The 19443-nt window shown below is 34.0% G+C and overlaps 2 protein-coding genes across 10 annotated transcripts in view; one reads left to right on the forward strand and one right to left on the reverse strand.

The window, feature by feature from the left end:
- Positions 1-19443, forward strand: part of Fa2h (Fatty acid 2-hydroxylase) — a 54375-nt gene that overhangs the window by 30535 nt on the left and 4397 nt on the right. For 5 of the 8 annotated variants that reach the window (XM_073957103.1, XM_073957097.1, XM_073957100.1 and 2 more), the window contains exon 2: positions 1280-1770. In XM_073957103.1, the coding sequence (XP_073813204.1) occupies positions 1321-1770 (450 nt within the window). In that variant the 5' untranslated portion in view covers positions 1280-1320. Of the gene's footprint in view, positions 1-842; positions 927-963; positions 1133-1279; positions 1771-19443 lie in introns of those variants that run through there. The other 3 variants (XM_073957101.1, XM_073957102.1, XM_073957104.1) reach the window with 3 other exon arrangements.
- LOC141387434 (uncharacterized) lies at positions 11978-14068 on the reverse strand. Of its 2 annotated transcripts, none has more exons than XM_073957096.1 (6): positions 14051-14068; positions 13793-13862; positions 13209-13710; positions 12736-13142; positions 12488-12646; positions 11978-12420 (listed from the first exon to the last, which is right to left on the reverse strand). In XM_073957096.1, exons 2-6 carry the CDS (start codon positions 13848-13850, stop codon positions 12239-12241), a joined length of 1308 nt encoding a protein of 435 aa, XP_073813197.1. In that variant the 5' UTR covers positions 13851-13862; positions 14051-14068; the 3' UTR covers positions 11978-12238. The 2 variants fall into 2 exon arrangements, with proteins under 2 accessions (XP_073813197.1, XP_073813196.1); XM_073957095.1 differs by lacking the exon at positions 14051-14068 and adding an exon at positions 13998-14031.

Consider the following 19443-nt stretch of genomic DNA (forward strand, 5'->3'; position numbering starts at 1 on the left):
CACAACTCATGATGAGCATTAAAGACCCCCAAGACCAGACGGTTATGACGTAGTAGTCCCTCGCATGAACGAGTCCAGAACAACTCCTGAAATGCATCCACTCTCGACATCTATTGCATCTCACCGAAGTTTTGGGTGTGGTGGATGCGGATGTGACAAGGACAAAAAGAAAGAACCCGCTGCCGTGGGATTGGAGAAGTTCTCGTTTTCGGCAATGGCCTCGATATCTTAAAATTTACATTATTGAAAAATGTGTACGTGTGAATTCGGACATTGCGCCAACATGCTACACTTAAGCCGAAAACACATCCAACATTTCGGAAAAGTTGGGCGCCATTTCTGATAGAGGATTTAAAAAGCAATGGCAAAATAGATCGAATTTTTCTTCATTATTTTATCAGCAATGACGACCAACTTTACTGAAACGTTGGATATGTTTTCAGCGTTGCGCTTTCGCCTACTTTATTGAGCAAAAGTTGCGCTCTCAAAGCGCTTACCAAATAGTGATGAATAGAAAGCGCTATTGTAGTCATAAAAACATTTATTGCTACCTATTTCGAGAATATTTGTTGCTGGGTTATATCAATTCAGCTGCCAGAAATGAGATGCATAATGAAATAATATGCCCTAGTTAAAGGTTTTATTTGCATTCTAACATGTGTGATTTTTTTATTACATGCTGGTGCAGAGCGCCTGTTATTTTCTGTCGCCTTTTAATTTTTTATATTAATTATAAAACAAAGATACATTTCCTGAGATAAATATAAACAAAACATGCACTGAAAATTTTACGTTAACTTTTGTATCAGTATTAAATAATTTGGTACAATAGAAAATATAACATTTAAAACAAAGGCATCTTTCGAATTGGACAAAAGTTCGGACACAATAAAAATAAATAGAAAATTATTTAACAGTTTTCTAGTGTTAGAAGATTGCTTTAGAGATTCACAAGAATTAATACGAAAACGCAATAAAGACGAAAACACATCAAACGTTTGAATAAAGTTTTGCGTCATTTCTGATAAAAGAATAAACAAAAATTCGATCTATGTTGTCCTTGGTCTTTTATTCTTTTACTAGAAATGAAGCAAAACTTTACTCAAACGTTTATTGCGTTTTCGACTTTAATGTAATGTGGAACTTTTTAGAGTTTAAAATAAATTCATTTCTATCAATCTCCAATGATGATGTCGTTGTCCTGGGACTTCCAGTCTTCTCAAAAATTTCCACTGAAATATTTAATAACTTCATTTCTCTCTTTATCCCCTTTTTACAGTTTTATTAACAGAAAATAATCTTCAGATTCGTAACCAAAAAATGCCACCAAATTCGGAAAACGCCAATCTGGAAGCAACCTCACCACCAGTTGTTGATGACATAGACCACCACCACACGACAGCTACAACTACCACAGATGATGATGATGCTGCTGCTGATCAATGCCAAGGCAAATGCATTGTCAAATATCGTAAAAATTTCTATGACATTACCCGCTTCCTGCACAAACATCCTGGCGGTATTAATACCCTGCGAGGCTTAGAAAATGCCGATATGACAGCACGTTTTATGCGTGCCCCACCACATTCAGATGCTGCCATGTATTTAATGAAAGAATATCAAATCAAGACAACACCAGCCAAGTGGAGGAATGGTCGACGCCACAACAAAGAAATCAAAGAAAATATTGAAATTGTTGAAGAAGAAATCGACGATGTTGCAGCTGCTGGGGATAAACATAACAATAATGGTTTAGATGATAGTATGGAGGTAAGTTTGCTAAAGTCTACTTTCTTAATTGTGGTCTATTAACTGCTTAGGGGTATAACTCATTAAAATTTTTTTGGCATTGAAAGGAATGCTTCGGTTTCCATTTCTCGTTTAGACCACTAGAACTTACTTGCCATAAAAATGTGACTTTGCTTTTTTGGGTCCGTTAGTTAGGTTATCGCAATATTTATAATAAATTTAATTTTAAATAAATTTAAATTTAAATTTAATTTCTTTACTAAATAAACACGGGGAGAACAACAATGAATGGTGGTTTAGTTTTTTTTCCAAGATAAGATAAACAATGTTATTATTGTAAATTTTATACTGACAGCTTGTTGTCGTCGCCTGAATTATGAATGATTGGTTTTGTGTTTCTTTCGAGAAACATTTATAACTTTTTTAGTAATCACGAGGGAATTAGTTGATTTTGTATTGCATTAAACGTGTTTATTGATTAGTTGATAAGGTCTATAGGAAGGTTTTAATCTTATATACTCTACGCTACTATGTGGTCGGGGTATTATAAGTTGGTTTTGGCTTTGAAATTTGTAACACATCGAAATGATTACCAAATAGAATGTATCGAGGACCTGAGTGTATCCGCTCATTTGTCCATCTAAACCAACAACATTACACACCATATTCATGCTTACTAGTCTAGGATTGAACCAGAACAGGCCGTGTGACGAAACACGGTGGCTCTTGCCATCTATACCGTCAACCATGCCAAGCTGCTCGAAGACATAGAGAAGACTTCCCTCCAGCCTTGTTTGAATCATTGGATAACACTGTGCAACAAAATTATTTTTTTTTTCAAAATGATGCGAAAACCCGAGTAGATTATGAAAGAAGAGCTAAAAATATGAGACACGTGTATCGGCGTTTTTAAAGTTAACATCGCAAAGTCACCAAAGTAGGCGGGACAAGTTCCGTCCATTTCTAGTTTTTTTTTCGAAATATTCGAGTTAAGATATCCTGGGATTCTTGAATTTTAGGTATATAGTGTCTTTGGCAACTGTAATGAGGAGGATGTGGGGAATGTTTTCGTTAAAAATGTTAACCCTCATTCGGTTCATCAAAGGGGTCTTTTTGGCTCTTTTTTCGAATATCTTTCAAAAACTCCTTCAAAAAGTGATCATATCAAATCTAAATATTCTACAAAATTGTTCATCATAACATTTTACTATAGGTCGCACAAAACACCAAATCTGTAAATCTTATCTAATCGCCAGGAATCTCTAAAAATGAAAAACACCTTTTAGGGGTAAAGTCGGATTTCATCTGAGTTTATTCAAAACTGTCCCACAAAACATAATTTTAGAGAGATGGCGTCAAAGACAAAAATATTCTTCGTCAAATTTCACTTTGGGTCAATAAAGAAATGAAATGTCTATTTACATTATATATCATGAAAATATCAGTATCAATTTTCCTAACAACAAAACATTAAAATATTTCCCAACTTTTTTGATGAATTTTTTCCATTCTTTTTCTAGTTGATGCACGAAAGTAATATGAAACTTGGTTCTAGGTGAAAAGTGTCAAAAGAAGAAAAATTTTACATACAATTTCACAAATATTTCAAAAGCTGTTTAAATGGAGCACACAACATCTCCTAAAAGGTGTTTTTCATTTTTAGATATTCCTGGCGATTAGATAAGATTTACAGATTTGGTGTATTCTGAGACCTATAGTAAAATTATACTTTCATAATCTACTCGGTTTTCCTTGTCATTTTTTTATCGCACAATGTAATCAACTGTTTGTTGGGCGCCAGTCGTTTGTGGAATTCAAAAATAAGAAGTCTAAGACCGGTAGAATGAAACTTAGGGTCAAGATCTGGTGGATCCCGAAGATAGTGGGCTTGCCAAGTTTTGAACCGCATTTAGATGGTCCGATTATTTCGTTGACCATCGATGTTTGCTCCACATATCTAATTGTTTTCATCTAACTTGATCTGGCAGTCTCGTGGCCTTATTTGTATTGAGTTGTCTAAACAATTTGCTGTCCGATGTTTGTTTCAGTTCAAAAGGAAAGCTACGCCCATTTAAATGTAGTAATCAGAGGAGCCGACATAAAAACTGGTATTTTTAATTTTTGGCGTTTTTAAGCTTGCAGACCTAAGTTGAGTAAATAAAAATCCTTTTATTTCATTTATCCCGACGTTTCGTCAATTTTTGTTGTATTTTTAATGTTATTTATTATCCTCTAAGACATGATTAGTAGCTCCTCCCATGGAAAATCAAAAAGTCTTCTCATAAAAAACAATAACCTTTTATTTATGAAAATTCTGCAGATTTCAAATCTAATCGGCAACCTGAAGAGTATAGCTTAGCCATGTTTTTTATAACATTAGGTCTGTTCAATAACCCAAAAGTTTGTACAAATTTGTACAAACTTTTACAAAATGCTGCTCGATAACAAACTTAAATATTTGTACAAATTTGTACAAACTTTTACAAAATGCTGCTCGATAACAAACTTATTCAGTAAACGAGAAATGTGTAGTAGTTGCAAGTACTTGCAAGAACTTGCAAATACTTTTTACTTACGAAGTTATCGAACAGGCCTTTGTCAGTAATTTATTACTGCCCCACATCAGTCTGTGCTCTAGAAACTAATCAATCAGCCATAAAAAATACTTCACTTTTTGGTTAGTCATTTGCGAAAATTCCAAAATAGTCTGTCAGTCACAAAAGAATGACCAAGCTCAAGATGACGTAGAATTACTTAGCCTTTTTTAAGTGGCTGTAAAACTCTTATCAAAATTTATTGTTTTATAAAAACCATAACATTTTTAATTTATAATTATTTCACAATTATGATAACAAATTGAATGATGAAAATTGGCTTCCGCGCATTAGTCAAGTAGGGAGAAAAATTATAAAGCAATTATAATCAGGGCAACCATAAATAAACATTTCGTCCGAAATTTGTTCTCTTTGGCCAATTTTGCAATTTTTTATTTATTTATTAAACTTCAATACAAAGGAAGCCTTATGTGCCTTTTCCACGATACGCCTTCGTTGTCTATTCGTTGTTCGACCCATACCTACGAATAAATTACTTGTGTATTTCCCCATACAAAATTCTGTGAGAGAACAGCGGTTTTCCTCCGTTGTTCGAGTAGAAATACTCTCCGAACGATATTTTTTAAATGCGTGAAAAGAGTAGGAAACCAGTTTAAGGTTGTTAGGAAGATAGTTCAAACGCCGTAGACATGAGATAATCCCTAAAACTGATCAATTAGATGTAAAAAATGCAATGTGGACTAGTTCTTTCACGGTATGTTTTGATGCAGTTAAAACGGAGTCGTGAAAAAGGCATTTCATTTCTCACATTTTAACAACATCCGGATGCAGTTCAACTGAGACGTGAAAAATGCTCTCCAATTCCTCTCATTTACCAGCATCTGGATATCGTGAAAAAGGCACTCCGTTCCTTACATTTTATTAGCTCTTGTTTTGAGGTCCCTACAAGCAATTCGGTTAGTAGATCCCTACAAAAACAGAATAGCGTGTAAACATTTCCAAAAATTTGTTACTATAAAATTAAAATACATACATATGTACATATATAATTTGCGAACATTTTTGCGGAAGTCACGAGAAGAAAATTGTCTAACGGGGTACTGTTGGAGAACATGTCGAAATCTTGAGGTCGATTATGCATTGTCACTAAACTTGATGAGTTGCGTTGTCAATTGCCAGCGCGACTAAGATGAAATGTTGTATTATTGATGTCAACCCAACTGGATCGGCGACAAACGTGATATCGATCAGTGTTTTTTCAAACTTGTGAACTCTATATTCAATCCAATCTAACGAAATGGAACTCCACGCTTCATCTGCTGGGGCTTTGGTTATCAATTAATATTTCAAACTGTTGTTTTGTCGTTATGTTCACCATATTTTTGATACACAAAATTATGGGCTGTTTCACTATGACGATTCAAATACCAATTCGTTCGAACTACTGCCAAACTTCTGTTTTTTAAAAAAATATTTTATTCATTTTCGTTTTAAATGAAACAAATACATATTTTCTACAACAGCAAGAGTTTGGTAGTACTTCGAACGAATTTTATTTCGAATCGTCTTACAGCAACTGGCAATTAATTAATGATGCAAAGAATCAATAATTGTTAAGAAAATGATTATTTTCCTTTCTATGTCTTGTGCCAGACTATGAAAATTTTTTGAGCTTATGGGTAAGAAGTCAGAAAGGGAGCTCCTTCACCTCCGCCCTCTCCTAAAAGCTAAAATATTTTCATGTGTAATTTTCAGTGTCTGGCAGAAGAGTATTTTACTTCTTGTTTCTTCGAAAATGTTCACTGCAACTGAAAATAGGTGGTTGCTGAAAAATAGCCGCTTCGTCAACTGAGATCCCCAACTTCAGTTGAATGTTGCCATACATAAAGTAATTTTGGCAACTGACAACGCCACTCAACGATAATTGCTATCGATAACCGACCGGCTTAAAGCAAGCAACAAAGCTGTCATTCAAAACTGACAATGTGTACCCAACATTGTCAGTTTTGAATGGCAGCTTTGTTGCTTGCTAGTGTGGCCGTTCATTTTTGTCATTCATCATGCAACCACAAAATATTTTGTGGTTCCTGGACGGTTGGACAGTTATCGATAATCGTCATTCAAAACTGACAATGTGTACTATACTTAACTGGTGATGGGAAGATATACAATATACAAATCGCACGGTTGCGATTGAATTCAATGGAGAATTTTCACAATTTGTGTTAATGTAATGTAATTAATGTAAAGTTCTTAATAGGCAAGAACTTTCTCGGAGAGTAAAGGCTTAGGCACATCAGCTGCCTTGCCTGCTGGCCTTGCTTGCTTCTGATAAAATAATAAAAAAGAAAAGGGCAACCCAGTTCGAAATTTGCTCGGCCTTCTTTATTCTTTTCTTTTTATTATGTCAGAAATGGAGCAGGAAAGCAAGGCGAGGCAGCTTATGTACCCAGGGCTTAAAGGCCTGCAAGCAAAAATGTTATATATTATTTAAAATAAAAAAGAAAATGACCCAAAAAACGAATTTTTCCACATTGCAACTTTGTTCTAAAAAAAACCAAACAATTAGAATTGTTATTTCCTCAATAAAATTGTTTTCAATTTGCACAAACATAAATCATCTTTTGCTGGATTTTTGTGTTAACAGACTTCCAGCAACAATAACCTAACCTAATATTTTGGGTTTAGGCCAAAACCTAAAACTTTGCGTGTTTGTTAAAAAAAAAACAAAATTCATGTAGGGTAAATGCACCAGTAGTCGGCACTTTAAGGATTATAGCATCTTTAGCCGTATGTAATTCCGAGTCTAAATGTCCAATCAAATTGAATTTAAGTTGTTATGATTCGTTATTTTGTGTAGTTTTAGAATATGTAAACAATTTTTTTGATTATTTCTGTTCAACATGCAAAAATTACAATTTTAGTGAAATACTGCTTTTTCACCAGTAGTCGGCACCATTACCCAATAGTCGGCATGATATGATCCAGTAGTCGGCATGTTATATTTAAATAAAGAAAAAATGCATACTTTATATTTTTCTTAAATATTTGAAAGAACAATAGCTTAAGCATTAGTTATTTAGACGTTTCTAGTTTATTGTATACAGTTCTATTGATTTTACTTCAAAAAATAAGGAAATTTAAACATATAAATTAGTTCGTACCAATAGTCGGTATCTATTACCCAGTTGTCGGCACCCCACAACGTACGTACTTCAAATCATGGCTAAAATCGCTAAAGTTCCTTTCAAATTGATAATTACAGAGCTTATAAGGTTAACATCTCCACAATTTTTTTCCTAAGAAACATGCATTTTCGGTTGTTGTGAAAACCCTTCACTGACAAAAACTTAAATTTCGATATAAAAATTGGTCCTAGCTCAATGAAATTTTATATAAAGTTAGCTGACAATATTGTTAAAGCATGTTTAAGATTATTTTCCCATTTTGCTTTCTTAATTTTCAGTTATTTGAGTTCAAATTCAAAAGGTGCCGACTACTGGTACATGCCGACATTAGGTGCACTTACCCTATTTCAAATTGAAATACAAGGCCTACATAAGGTCGGCCAATAAGCACAGCTGATTATTCCCGCGGATGCAGTTAAATCACTAGAACAATTGCCGCTGGAGTACATCTTTTCCTATGAATTCACCTATGAATTTTACAAGAGAGCGCACAGCTAGGATGCACTCCATTTTCGGTCCAAATCACAGCCTTTGATGTAGTGTTTTGGATTGAATTTGAATGTAGTCTAAAGATGCTATAAAATGCAAGCCATTGCAAATATTCCAAAATAAATAAAATACATTGCTTATTCGTGTAAACAAGAATATTAACTTTATTACACTAATACAAATTACAAAAACTCTCCATTAAATTTGATCATAATTTAGTTTACTTCCTCTGCTCTGCTTTTTGTGACACCGCAACTGATATTGCTTCATCATCCAAATGGTTGTTCATTTTTCCTCCAACTCCAGTTCAGATTTCCAAAAAAACTCTAACTCCACTTCAAAAATAATTTGCGTCTCGTGAATTACAGCAATGTTCGTATCTTTAGTTTGTATTTAATTTCTTTAAACAAATTCTTATAATTTTTGACACTCTTTCTTGTGTTCAGAAAAAAAGACTGCGACTGTAGCCATGGTAGAACAAATATAAGGTAAAGTTAATACTACAACAAATACAACTCGAACAAAACCACAAAGGAATTTGTTATACCCTCCACCATATGGAGGGTATAATTAAATTTGTCATTCCGTTTGTAACACATCGAAATATTCGTCGGAGACCCTATAAAGTATATATATTATTGATCAGCATAAAATTCTATGTCGATTTGACCATGTCCGTCTGTCCGTCCGTCCGTCCGTCCGTCAGTCCGTCCGTCTGTCTGTCTGTTGAAATCAAGATACAGCTCGCAATTTTAAAGATACAGAGTCAAAATTTGGTACAGAAGTTTTTATTACTTGCAGGATGGTTGGTATTGAAAATGGGATATATCGGTCCACGTTTTGATATAGCCCCCATAGAACGGTACCTCCCGATTTTCGGTATTTTTAAGGTTTTAGCTTCATTATCCTACCAAAATGGCTGAAATTTGGTACGTAGTCTTCTTTAGGGGTATAAAACTTTCCCCCAGAATTTTGTCGGTATCGGTCCACACCTTCATATAGCCCCCATAGAACGGTACCTCCTGATTTTCGGTATTTTTAAGGTTTTAGCTTCATTATCCTACCAAAGTAGCTGAAATTTGGTACGTAGTCTTCCTTAGGGGTATAAAACTTTCCCCTGGAATTTTGTCGGTATCGGTCCACACCTTCATATAGCCCCCATAGAACGGTACCTCCCGATTTTCGGTATTTTTAGGGTTTTAGCTTCATTATCCTACCAAAATGGCTGAAATTTGGTACGTAGTCTTCCTTAGGGGTATAAAACTTTCCCCCAGAATTTTGTCGGTATCGGTCCACACCTTCATATAGCCCCCATAGAACGGTACCACCCGATTTTCGGTATTTTTAAGGTTTTAGCTTCATTATCCTACCAAAATGGCTGAAATTTGGTACGTAGTCTTCTTTAGGGGTATGAAACTTTCCCCCAGAATTTTGTCGGTATCGGTCCACACCTTCATATAGCCCCCATAGAACGGTACCTCCCGATTTTCGGTATTTTGAAGGTTTTAGCTTCATTATCCTACCAAAGTGGCTGAAATTAGGTACGTAGTCTTCCTTAGGGGTATAAAACTTTCCCCTAGAATTTTGTCGGTATCGGTCCACATCTTCATATAGCCCCCATGGAAAGGTACCTCCCGATTTTTCGTATTTTGAAGGTTGCGTCTTCAATAGGTCCACGTTTCGATATAGCCCCATACAACGGTACCTCCCGATTTTCGTAATACTGAAGATTGTGACGTCAATATCCAACCGAAATGGCTGAAATTCGTTATTTCGTCTTGCAAGAGTTATAAAATATTCCAGAAGAGTATTATCAGTATAGGTCCACGTCTTCATATAACCCCATAGAAGCGTACTTCTTGATTTTCGGTATTTTTTAAGTTTTAGCCACATTCTCTTACCGAAATATAGGAAATTTGGTAGAAAGAAGACTAAATTCTTTGAGCCTAAAAACTTTCCGTCAGAAATTTGTCGGTATAGATCGAAGTTTGGAAATAGCCCCCATAGAATGGTGCCTTACATTGTTTTATCGAAATTGCTGAAATTTAGTATTAAGTCTTCTTCATACACGAAAGGAAACTAATTATTCCATTTTACTTCAATACAACTTGTGGTGGAGGGTATAACAAGTTCGGCCCGGCCGAACTTAACGCCGTTCTTACTTGTTTTTGTTTGTAACGTTACTGCCAGTTGTATTTGTAAACAAAACAAGGAAATGTCTATAAATTATTGGAATTTAAAAAACTAATAATTTTTCATATTTGGTTGAATATTTTGGAAAACATGAATGAAAATTCGTTACATTTTCAATTTTTATGGTTCCACATCATTCCACTAAATGCATAAATTCTCGCAGAAAGTAGAATTCTTGCAGAAAAGTTTGGGGTCGCTGGAAATTCATAGAAAAAGGAGAAGCTGTTTCAATGTTTTGTTTTAGAAATCAAAGAAGCACATGTTTATTAGGGCTTTATTTTTTTAAATTTTAACAAAATACCTCACATATTAACAAACGTTGTATCGCCTCTGCAAGCGGGGATTTACTGCGCGGCTTATCTTTCGAACTTGGAGGAGGTTACATATCATTGATATGAAGAAGTCTTTCTGGGAAATGGTTTTTTCCGCATGATATATTTTTTTTCTCAAAAAATATATGTCCCTAATGTACATCGAAATAGAAATAAATGTATAAAATGTCATATGAAATTTGACACTAACGTTACAACCCAGTTTAGACAGCTGTGTATTGCTGCTACCTTTTCTTATTCTACCATGGACTGTAGCGATCAAAAAATTGGCTTGCTTGGCTAGGGATCTATAAGCGAGTGCTTCTAAAATGTATCGAGCGGAGTGCATTTTTCATAACTCCGTGTGGACTGCATCGAAAGATGTATTGAAATCATAACTCTGCATTGCACTACTTCCAAACATTTTTGCTGGGTTATGTTTGATGTCAAAAGCATTATTGTGATTTAAAATACAAAGAAACCAAAATCACAATAATGTAAAATCTATAAAATCTATTATGTTTGTTGTCAAATGTTGTTAACAGTGCTCTGAACGGCCGACCTGCTGTAGGCCTTGTTGAACCTAACCTAACCTAATTTTATTTGTTCTGGGATATTTCAGTTAAAATGCAGTGTCAAAGGGTTATAGTACGTTTATACATAACCGGATTTAACAAACCCACTGGGTTTCAAATGTCAATTCCATTGCTTATATTTCAAATAAATCTTCATAAAGAAGGTTAATCCTGCAAAAGGCTATAATACAATGCTGTGCACGGCTATCCACTGGTGGTTTCTGTAAAATACTCTTAATTTAATTAATTCAACAACATTTGGTCGTTTAAGTATTTTTTGTAATAATTCATTTGTAGCACGATTTTAGGCAACATTAGTGTTTAAAAATGTCTAAATACCTATGTAATGAAACAATAAGAAAAATTAAATATTAATTCTTTCTTAAATTTTCTCTTTTCCTATTTTGCTCACCATTGCTATAATATAAACATGGTCTTAGTTAAAATGTTTCTCATTCTGTTTAATGTTGGTGGCGTGCGAAAATAAAGCACCAAAGGCTCTTCAAACTATGAAACCGCCAATATGGTAGGACAGAACAGTCAATGAGGGGGGAGGGAAACCAATAATTCTTAAATATTTTTTTCTCAAAAAATTGTCAAAATAATCCTGACGCATCCATTCCTCGCCTCCCCAATCTGCCTTCATTTTTACATTTAGGGCAATCATGAATATTTCCCTCGGAATTTTCGGCACGGAAAATAAATGAAAAAATTTAAATTCTTTTAAAATCAATATTTTGAAACGTTGAAAACTAATAAAATCATATAATTATGGAATATACCTACTCGCCGAATTTATAGAAATATTTGCTTTTTGGACATAAATATGGAAATAAAAAATATTGGGGAAAGATATTCCGCACGGAATTTTTATTCATGATTGCCATGATTATTTCGACCAATAAAAAACATATGTATTTTATTAACAAAAATATATTCATGTTAGAGGTAGAGTAATAATAGATATGACTAAAATAAATGGACGTATAATACCAAGAAACTGTATTTAAAAATATATAATATTTACATTGCCTCTAAAAATATCTTATGTATTTATATTTTCTATAGATTGCATATCAATTCAATTAAACTTCTTAAATTTCTTGAACATATTTCATGTATGCGGCTCCAGTATAAAAACCTTGTCCCATCCAAATTTCATTAGACTAGCTGCTTGTTCAATAGACATTAGTGGAAGGTTCATTCGTTGCCGGTACATATACCTTCGGTTTGGAAAATGTTCGTATGTCTAGCTCAATTTGGGATAACTCCTTTTCGATTTCAACTTTTCGACGACGTATTCGCAAGGTTTCAGTTGTCATGGGCATACGATTTAATTCTTGGACTAGAGATTCCATTTCTGTGAAAGAAAACAAAACAAAAATTAATTCTTCATAGAAAACCAAATATTTTTTTCGAAATTTTACTTTTCTCTGCTGCATTTAAAGCAGCCAAACGTTCATTTTCTGTTATGGCATAATGACCCAATGGACAATTGGGATCTCTTGAAATTTCTCGTTGGCGTTCTTCCTCCCTTTCACGTTTCTCCCTTTCCAAATATTTGGGCAAACGTATATCATCGCGACCTATAAAACAATAAATAGAAACATAAATTTTGATGAAAAAATAACACTTGAAATGTTTCCAATTGTTAATTTCCATTGATTTGGCTTACTTCCAAGTTTATAGTTGCCATTTGATGTTTTCTTTTGGCTAGCAGTTGAAAACATTGTTTGACGACTACGGGCACTTGATTGATTTTCCTCGCTGTGTTGATGTCTGTTAATTTGTAAATTTTCAAATTGTTCTACCATATTATGGTCATTGTGATATCTATCCTCCTGATTGTGACTATTATAATGCATTTGTTGTGAGTACTGAGATGTTGGTGAATATTGAAAATAACGATTTTGTTGTTCTTCATCTACATGACGTTTGTGTTGATATTCACTTGGATCACATTCGATTGGTGCTTGTAGTTCATCAGTTTGAGAATTTGCGTTCATATTTGATTTAGGTTCCGGACAGGTGTCTTCACGAAAACGATTGCTACCAATATAATCCACTTCTGTGGCACTGCATCTGCAAAAAAATTGATTTTATTATAATGAGGTGTATTCCATGTACTTCACAATCTCTTGTCCTTACTTTTTTAAAGCCTTGTACAAAAACTCTTCATCAATAATGTCCTCGGTTTGTATTTCCTTATCACATGATTCGGCCTTTGAGATAAAAGAAACCACACTGGCACTACGTGCATTCCTGTCACCTGTTCTATACTGATCTCCTGCGTTCTTTTGATGTGCTGCTGATGGTTGTCGTTCATTTACTCTCTGTTGGCTATACGAACGTCGAAATGATAATTGTTTTTGCCTCATTACCTCTTCTGGCCTTCCTCTAGTTCCATTTGACGGCTTTACGCCACCTCCACCAGTTCCCCTATCTGTTGTCATTCGTGTCGTTGAGGTTGTATATTCTGTTCGTCCTGTGTTCTCATATCTTTGTTGTGAATCTGAACGTCTATGCAAATACTTCAGTTGCTTCCTTTCCAGCTCTTGTTGTTTTTGTATTAATTTATTTGTTGTATTCTTTTGTAGTTCACGTAAATTTAACTTATTTTCACGTAAAAAATCCCTTCGATGGTTCATTTCTGTGAAAAAGTATTAAAGTAAATGTAGCTCTTCTTTCTTTTTTCCTATTATTCCTATGGCAACGGCAACACACACACTTACTTGGTTCCTCGAAAATTCCTTTTAGAGTTCTCATTGAACCACTACATGGCGTCTGCATTTCTCCCAATGTCTGCGATAAGTAAAAATTAATAAACTATTTTAATCATTTATTTATTATTTAAAAGGAAACTAAATTATTTTTTATTGTAAAAAGGTAAACAAATTCAAATAAAGCCTTCAAACAAGAGTGACAACCAGCCTTCACCTGTTTTGTTTGCTGAGTGCGCAGTGTTGTATTTGTCTGTGTCGTTTGTTTACCTTTTTGTTACAGGTGTTCAAGTGCGTTTGCACACAATGTGGTTGGTTGGCGTTTTGCGTTTAACGTTTTTAAAGACTAGAAAAGCAACACTGGGGCTGGATTCTTGTTCTATGAAAAATTGAAATGAAAAATATTTCCTTTATAATTTTTTTCATTTGAAAGTTTTCTCCTTTATAAAAGTTTTCATTTCACATTTTCATAGAAACAGAATTGAGCCCCTGGATTGTTTGATGCTTATAGGTCTGTACGATAACCCCAAAATTTGTACAAATTTTTACTGAATGCTGTTCGATAACAAAATTATCCAGCAAAAGAGAGCGAGTTTGGAGAGTTTTTCTGGGAAAATTTGTCCCGCAAAAATTTTCAAGTCTGATCATTTAATCACTTGTTTAATGTAAACAACTCGAAATGTTAACATTTTTATTATTAAACAAATTTCATACATTTTCGGAAACAGCTGACTTTCTTGCAAGTTTTTGCAAAATGTTGTTCGATAACTTTCTGCAATTTTTCTTACCTGAGAGAGTAAAATTCACTGAGAGAGGTTGATGGAACTGACTGAGTAATTATTGCTGGGAAAGTTATCGTACACACCTTATTCTTATCTCCTGTTTTTGTAAAAAAAATTATTCTTCTCACACGAATTGTAATCGTAATAATTTAAGTATAGTACACATTGACAAGCAAAACTGACAGTCATCGAGGTCTATTTCGTGAATATCAAAGCCTAATTAAAAAATTTCTTTTATAATCTCTAAATAATACCGTAAATATTGTATTTCAAACGTTTTTAGCTAAATAAAAGTTTTTATTTGCCGGAAAATTGTCTTTAAGGTACGTTGACTGTCAGTTTTGTTGGACCGTGTGTACTATGCTTTAGGCATCCATAGCTGAGCCTCCTTAAAACATACATACCTAATTTTTCGTATACCCATTCCATATATCGCTAAAGCGGGGTACACACGATCAGTTTTGACTGTAAGTTTTGCTCAAATAATCGGTTGCTTGCCAGTGTGGCCGTTCATTTTTGTCAGTCATCAGAATATTTCGTGGTTGCTGGACGGTCGTCAAAACTGATCGTGTGTACCCCGCTTTAGCGATATATGGAATGGGTATACGAAAAATTAGGTATGTATGTCTTAAGGAGGCTCAGCTATGGATGCCTAAATTATTACGAATATAGACGAACGAACAAAAATAAGCCACAAAAACAGGGGTTAAAGGCATAAAGATAAACAATTCTCCTAAAACACGTTTAAAATATTTTCAAAAAAACATATATTAAAATAATATCATGAATGAAATTCCCCGTGAGTTTCGTCTTTCCGCCGTCGCAACCATGGCACAATTAACCAGGTAGTGGCATCGTAAAATTTTGAATATGTTATGTCAAAACTTTCTTTATGTTGTTGGGGAAATTACAACAAAAATAATTTTTTTATAAAGGGATTTGACTTTTCATATTCGATCAGCTGGTGTGATGCCACTACCTGGTAGTTCTGCCATGGTCGCAACTTAAGGGAGAAAGTGAAAAAATTCAAATTCAATTCAATGTGTGTTCCCGTAATTTTTAATGGTAAAAGTAGTAAAAGAGCGAACTGTTAAAAAACTTTACAACTGTATCAAAAAAGTACGGGAACGGAAAAATGAAAAAAAGCGTCGAAAATTGGAACAAACGTCAAAATCGGCCTAGTTTCAAGCACGAATACAAAGTCCCGGGCCACACTAGAGTAATTTCAATGAAATTTTGACATAAAACTTTGCATTTTTTGGGAAAAATGCATCATTTCAAGAAACTAGTGTACACGGTTTCATGTGTTCTGCAATTTTGCTTTGTTGTAATATTCGTATGAAACATACAGACCGTTTTATTTTACATTTTCTTTTACTTTCATGTCAAAATTTCAGTGAAATTTGTCTTAGTGTGGCCCGGGACAAAGCAACTGACAATACGGAAGTCAGCCTTCCTTTTGTCCGTGTTTAGACACACAAATTTCTCGGGAAAGTAAATTCAGTTTTTAGGCAATAGGGGGTAGGAAAGAGTATTGAGGAGCTCTTTCCTCTTCGCTCTCTCCCAAAAAACTCAATTTACTTTCCCGAGAAATTTGTGTGTCTAAACACAGACTTACTTACCTGAGGTTACCATTTTTACCATTTGTTACCATTTTTAACATGCAAAGCGTTTCTTATGCGGCCCATACATTTACTGCCAAACTGCTGCTGCCGATGAACCCTTTGTGTGTGTGAGATTGAGTAGGGTGGCATTCCTTCAATCCACATTCAGAAATGATAAATTTTCCTCCAAAAAACACGGGTTTAGTTGAAGTATTCAAAAATTGACAATTTCCCCACAAACAATATTAAGTGTGTCTGCGTACTCGATAATTTGTAATAATTATTACAAATTATTACTGAATGTTGTTTTTTTACACAAATGTTCAGTAAAAGGGAATGAATTGAGAAACTTGTTTTGAAATTTTTATTACTGAGAACTTATAATTTTTACTGAAAGAATTTTGTTCAGTATTATTTTGTAGCTTTAGGCAGTTGTCAAAAGTTTAAAATATTCAAATATCATAATCGTAAATTTTAATCAAATTGAAAATTTCTACTGAATGTTGTCTTTTTTACTTTTTTAATTTTTTCCTTTGAAAGAGTATAAAATGCTTAACTCTCTAAAAAGAAGTTACTGAGTAATATTTACCCAGCAAAATTTGACGGAAGGGGTTCTTTGCGATGACGTGATTTCATGTCATCTTTTGCATTGGTTCAAAGGAAGTCGTGGAAGATCCGATCTTTTCATTAGGATTTGAACCAATGCAAAGGAAGTCGTGAAAGATCCGATCTTTTCATCAGCATTTGTACCCATTCCATCGATCCAATAGAGATGATGTTTGTGTTTTTATTTACACACCTGTTTATTTTCATTTTGGTATGTTCCAGTACTGCAAAAATCTACTAATTTTTACTATTTTTTCCGATAACATAAAGGAAAAATTGTTATCGTAGTAAAAATAAGTAGATTCTTGCAGTTTCTGGAACAGACCAAAGTTGTTAGAACTGTCGTCGTGATGTTGTCTTACATTTCCTGCATATCAAACAACTAAAACTTCTAAACAATTGGTATTATATGAAGTCCCAACCATCGAGCTAAAAATAGAATCGGACTGCACACATTGCTATTTTGAAAGTTCCCTTGTCTGTTCTAAATCTGACATAGAATGAAATCAATCAAATCTCGCTTCTTGGAATTTGAAAAAAAAGTCCGAAACGAAAAGGAAAAAGAATCTGAAAATAAAGAAGAAACTTCTTTTGGAAAGAAACAATTAAAAATAAATTAATTAAGCATAAATGGTATTTTCCATAAAAAGTCTCTCCTCTCCAATATCTATTTAACAGGTCACGTAAGTAGCACAAATACAACTCTGTTTTAGCCAAAAATTCTTCAATGTGTCAAAATGTTTGTTTACATTTTCATACAATTTATTCACAATAACAAAAAAATTGACAGATTGAAACCAATCAGCTGGTCGTTTTAAAATAACAAAATTATAAAATAAAAGTAATTTACGAAATAAAAATACTTAAAGGAGAGCATTTGGAGTCCATGTCGAAATCTGAACTGGTGATGGGAAGATAATTGAAAAAACCTTTTGTAAGATGAAAGAATATCAGTTGCGGAGGACGGAGGAAGTAATCTTTTGCGTTGCAGCGGTGGTGATTACATTGCAATTTTGGATGTAAACTTTTGAAAAACTACACTGATAAATGAATTGTAGTTATTTCATGAATTCGTTTGAATTAATAAAGAGTTTTGTTTTTCATGAAAACCATATTCCAATACAGCATTTCCATTTTCCAAACAAAACATGAAAATTTCATGCCAAGGGGTTGGTGAAAATGACATGCCAAAGCATTGGTTAAAATGACATGTCAAAGCATGGGTGAAAATGACGTGTCAAAGCATTGGTGAAAATGACATGTCAAATCATTGGTGGAAATGACATGCCAAAGAATTGGTGAAAATGACATGTCAACGCATTGGTTAAAATGACATGCTTAGGATCCAGAAAAGAACGTCATCTTTTGGGGTCCACGCTCATATAAAATTCATCGATGAAGATGCTAAAAAGATGACATGCTAGATCACTTGCACCCATGATTGAATGTCATCTTTGGCATCGAACATTTTGCTGGGTACTGAAAAAGTACAAGGACAAACCTATTATTATTTTCAATAATTGTTTTTTGATTACTTCGAAAATAAACAAAATTCATCGGATTGAAAGGGTTTCATTTCCAAAATCAAAATAGTTTTGATTTCTATCCTGCAAAAAATATTCAAACATACATTGACAAATGCTTCAAAATTTACTAAAACTATTACAAATTCTGTCGCATGCCCACAGTGTATGGGCCGCATTAGCTCCAAAAAGTGGTAAAACTGGAAGATATTTTTAAGAGAGAGAGAGAGGAGCCCAGCAAAATGTTCGATGCCAAAGATGACATTCAATCATGGGTGCAAGTGATCTAGCATGTCATCTTTTTAGCATCTTCATCGATGAATTTTATATGAGAGTGGACCCCAAAAGATGACGTTCTTTTCTGGATCCTAAGCATGTCATTTTAACCAATGCGTTGACATGTCATTTCCACCAATGCTTTGGCATGTCATTTCCACCAATGATTTGACATGTCCTTTTCACCAATGCTTTGACGCGTCATTTTCACCCATGCTTTGACATGTCATTTTAACCAATGCTTTGGCATGTCATTTTCACCAACCCCTTGGCATGAAATTTTCATGTCTTGTTTGGAAAATGGAAATGCTGTATTGAAATATGGTTTTCATGAAAAACAAAACCCTTTATTGATTCAAACGAATTCATGAAATAACTACAATAAATTTATCAGTTTAGTTTTTCAAAAGTTTACATCCAAAATTGCAATGTAATCAGCACCGCTGCAACGCAAAAGATTACTTTCTCCGTTCTCCGCAACTGATATTCTTTCATCTTACAAAAGGTTTTTTCAATTATCTTCCCATCACCAGTTCAGATTTCGACATGGACTCCAAATGCACTCCTTTAAGTATTTTTATTTCGTAAATTACTTTTATTTTATAATTTTGTTATTTTATAACAACATTTTGGTAGTTTATACTCTTTTGTTTAGTGACGGAAATATGTAGGGATCTACAACCCGGCTTGCTTTAGGGATCTCTAAGAACAAAATGTAACGAAGGGGGAGTAGAGACTTTTTATGGAAAATACATTTATGCTTAATTAATTTATTTTTAATTGTTTCCAAAAGTAGTTTCTTCTTTATTTTCAGATTCTTGTTCCTTTTCGTTTCGGACTTTTTTTCAAATTCCAAGAAGCGAGATTTGATT

Source organism: Musca autumnalis, unplaced genomic scaffold, assembly GCF_047663935.1.
Source record: "Musca autumnalis isolate F117 unplaced genomic scaffold, ASM4766393v1 scaffold_5, whole genome shotgun sequence".
Classification (NCBI taxonomy): Eukaryota; Metazoa; Arthropoda; class Insecta; order Diptera; family Muscidae; genus Musca; species Musca autumnalis.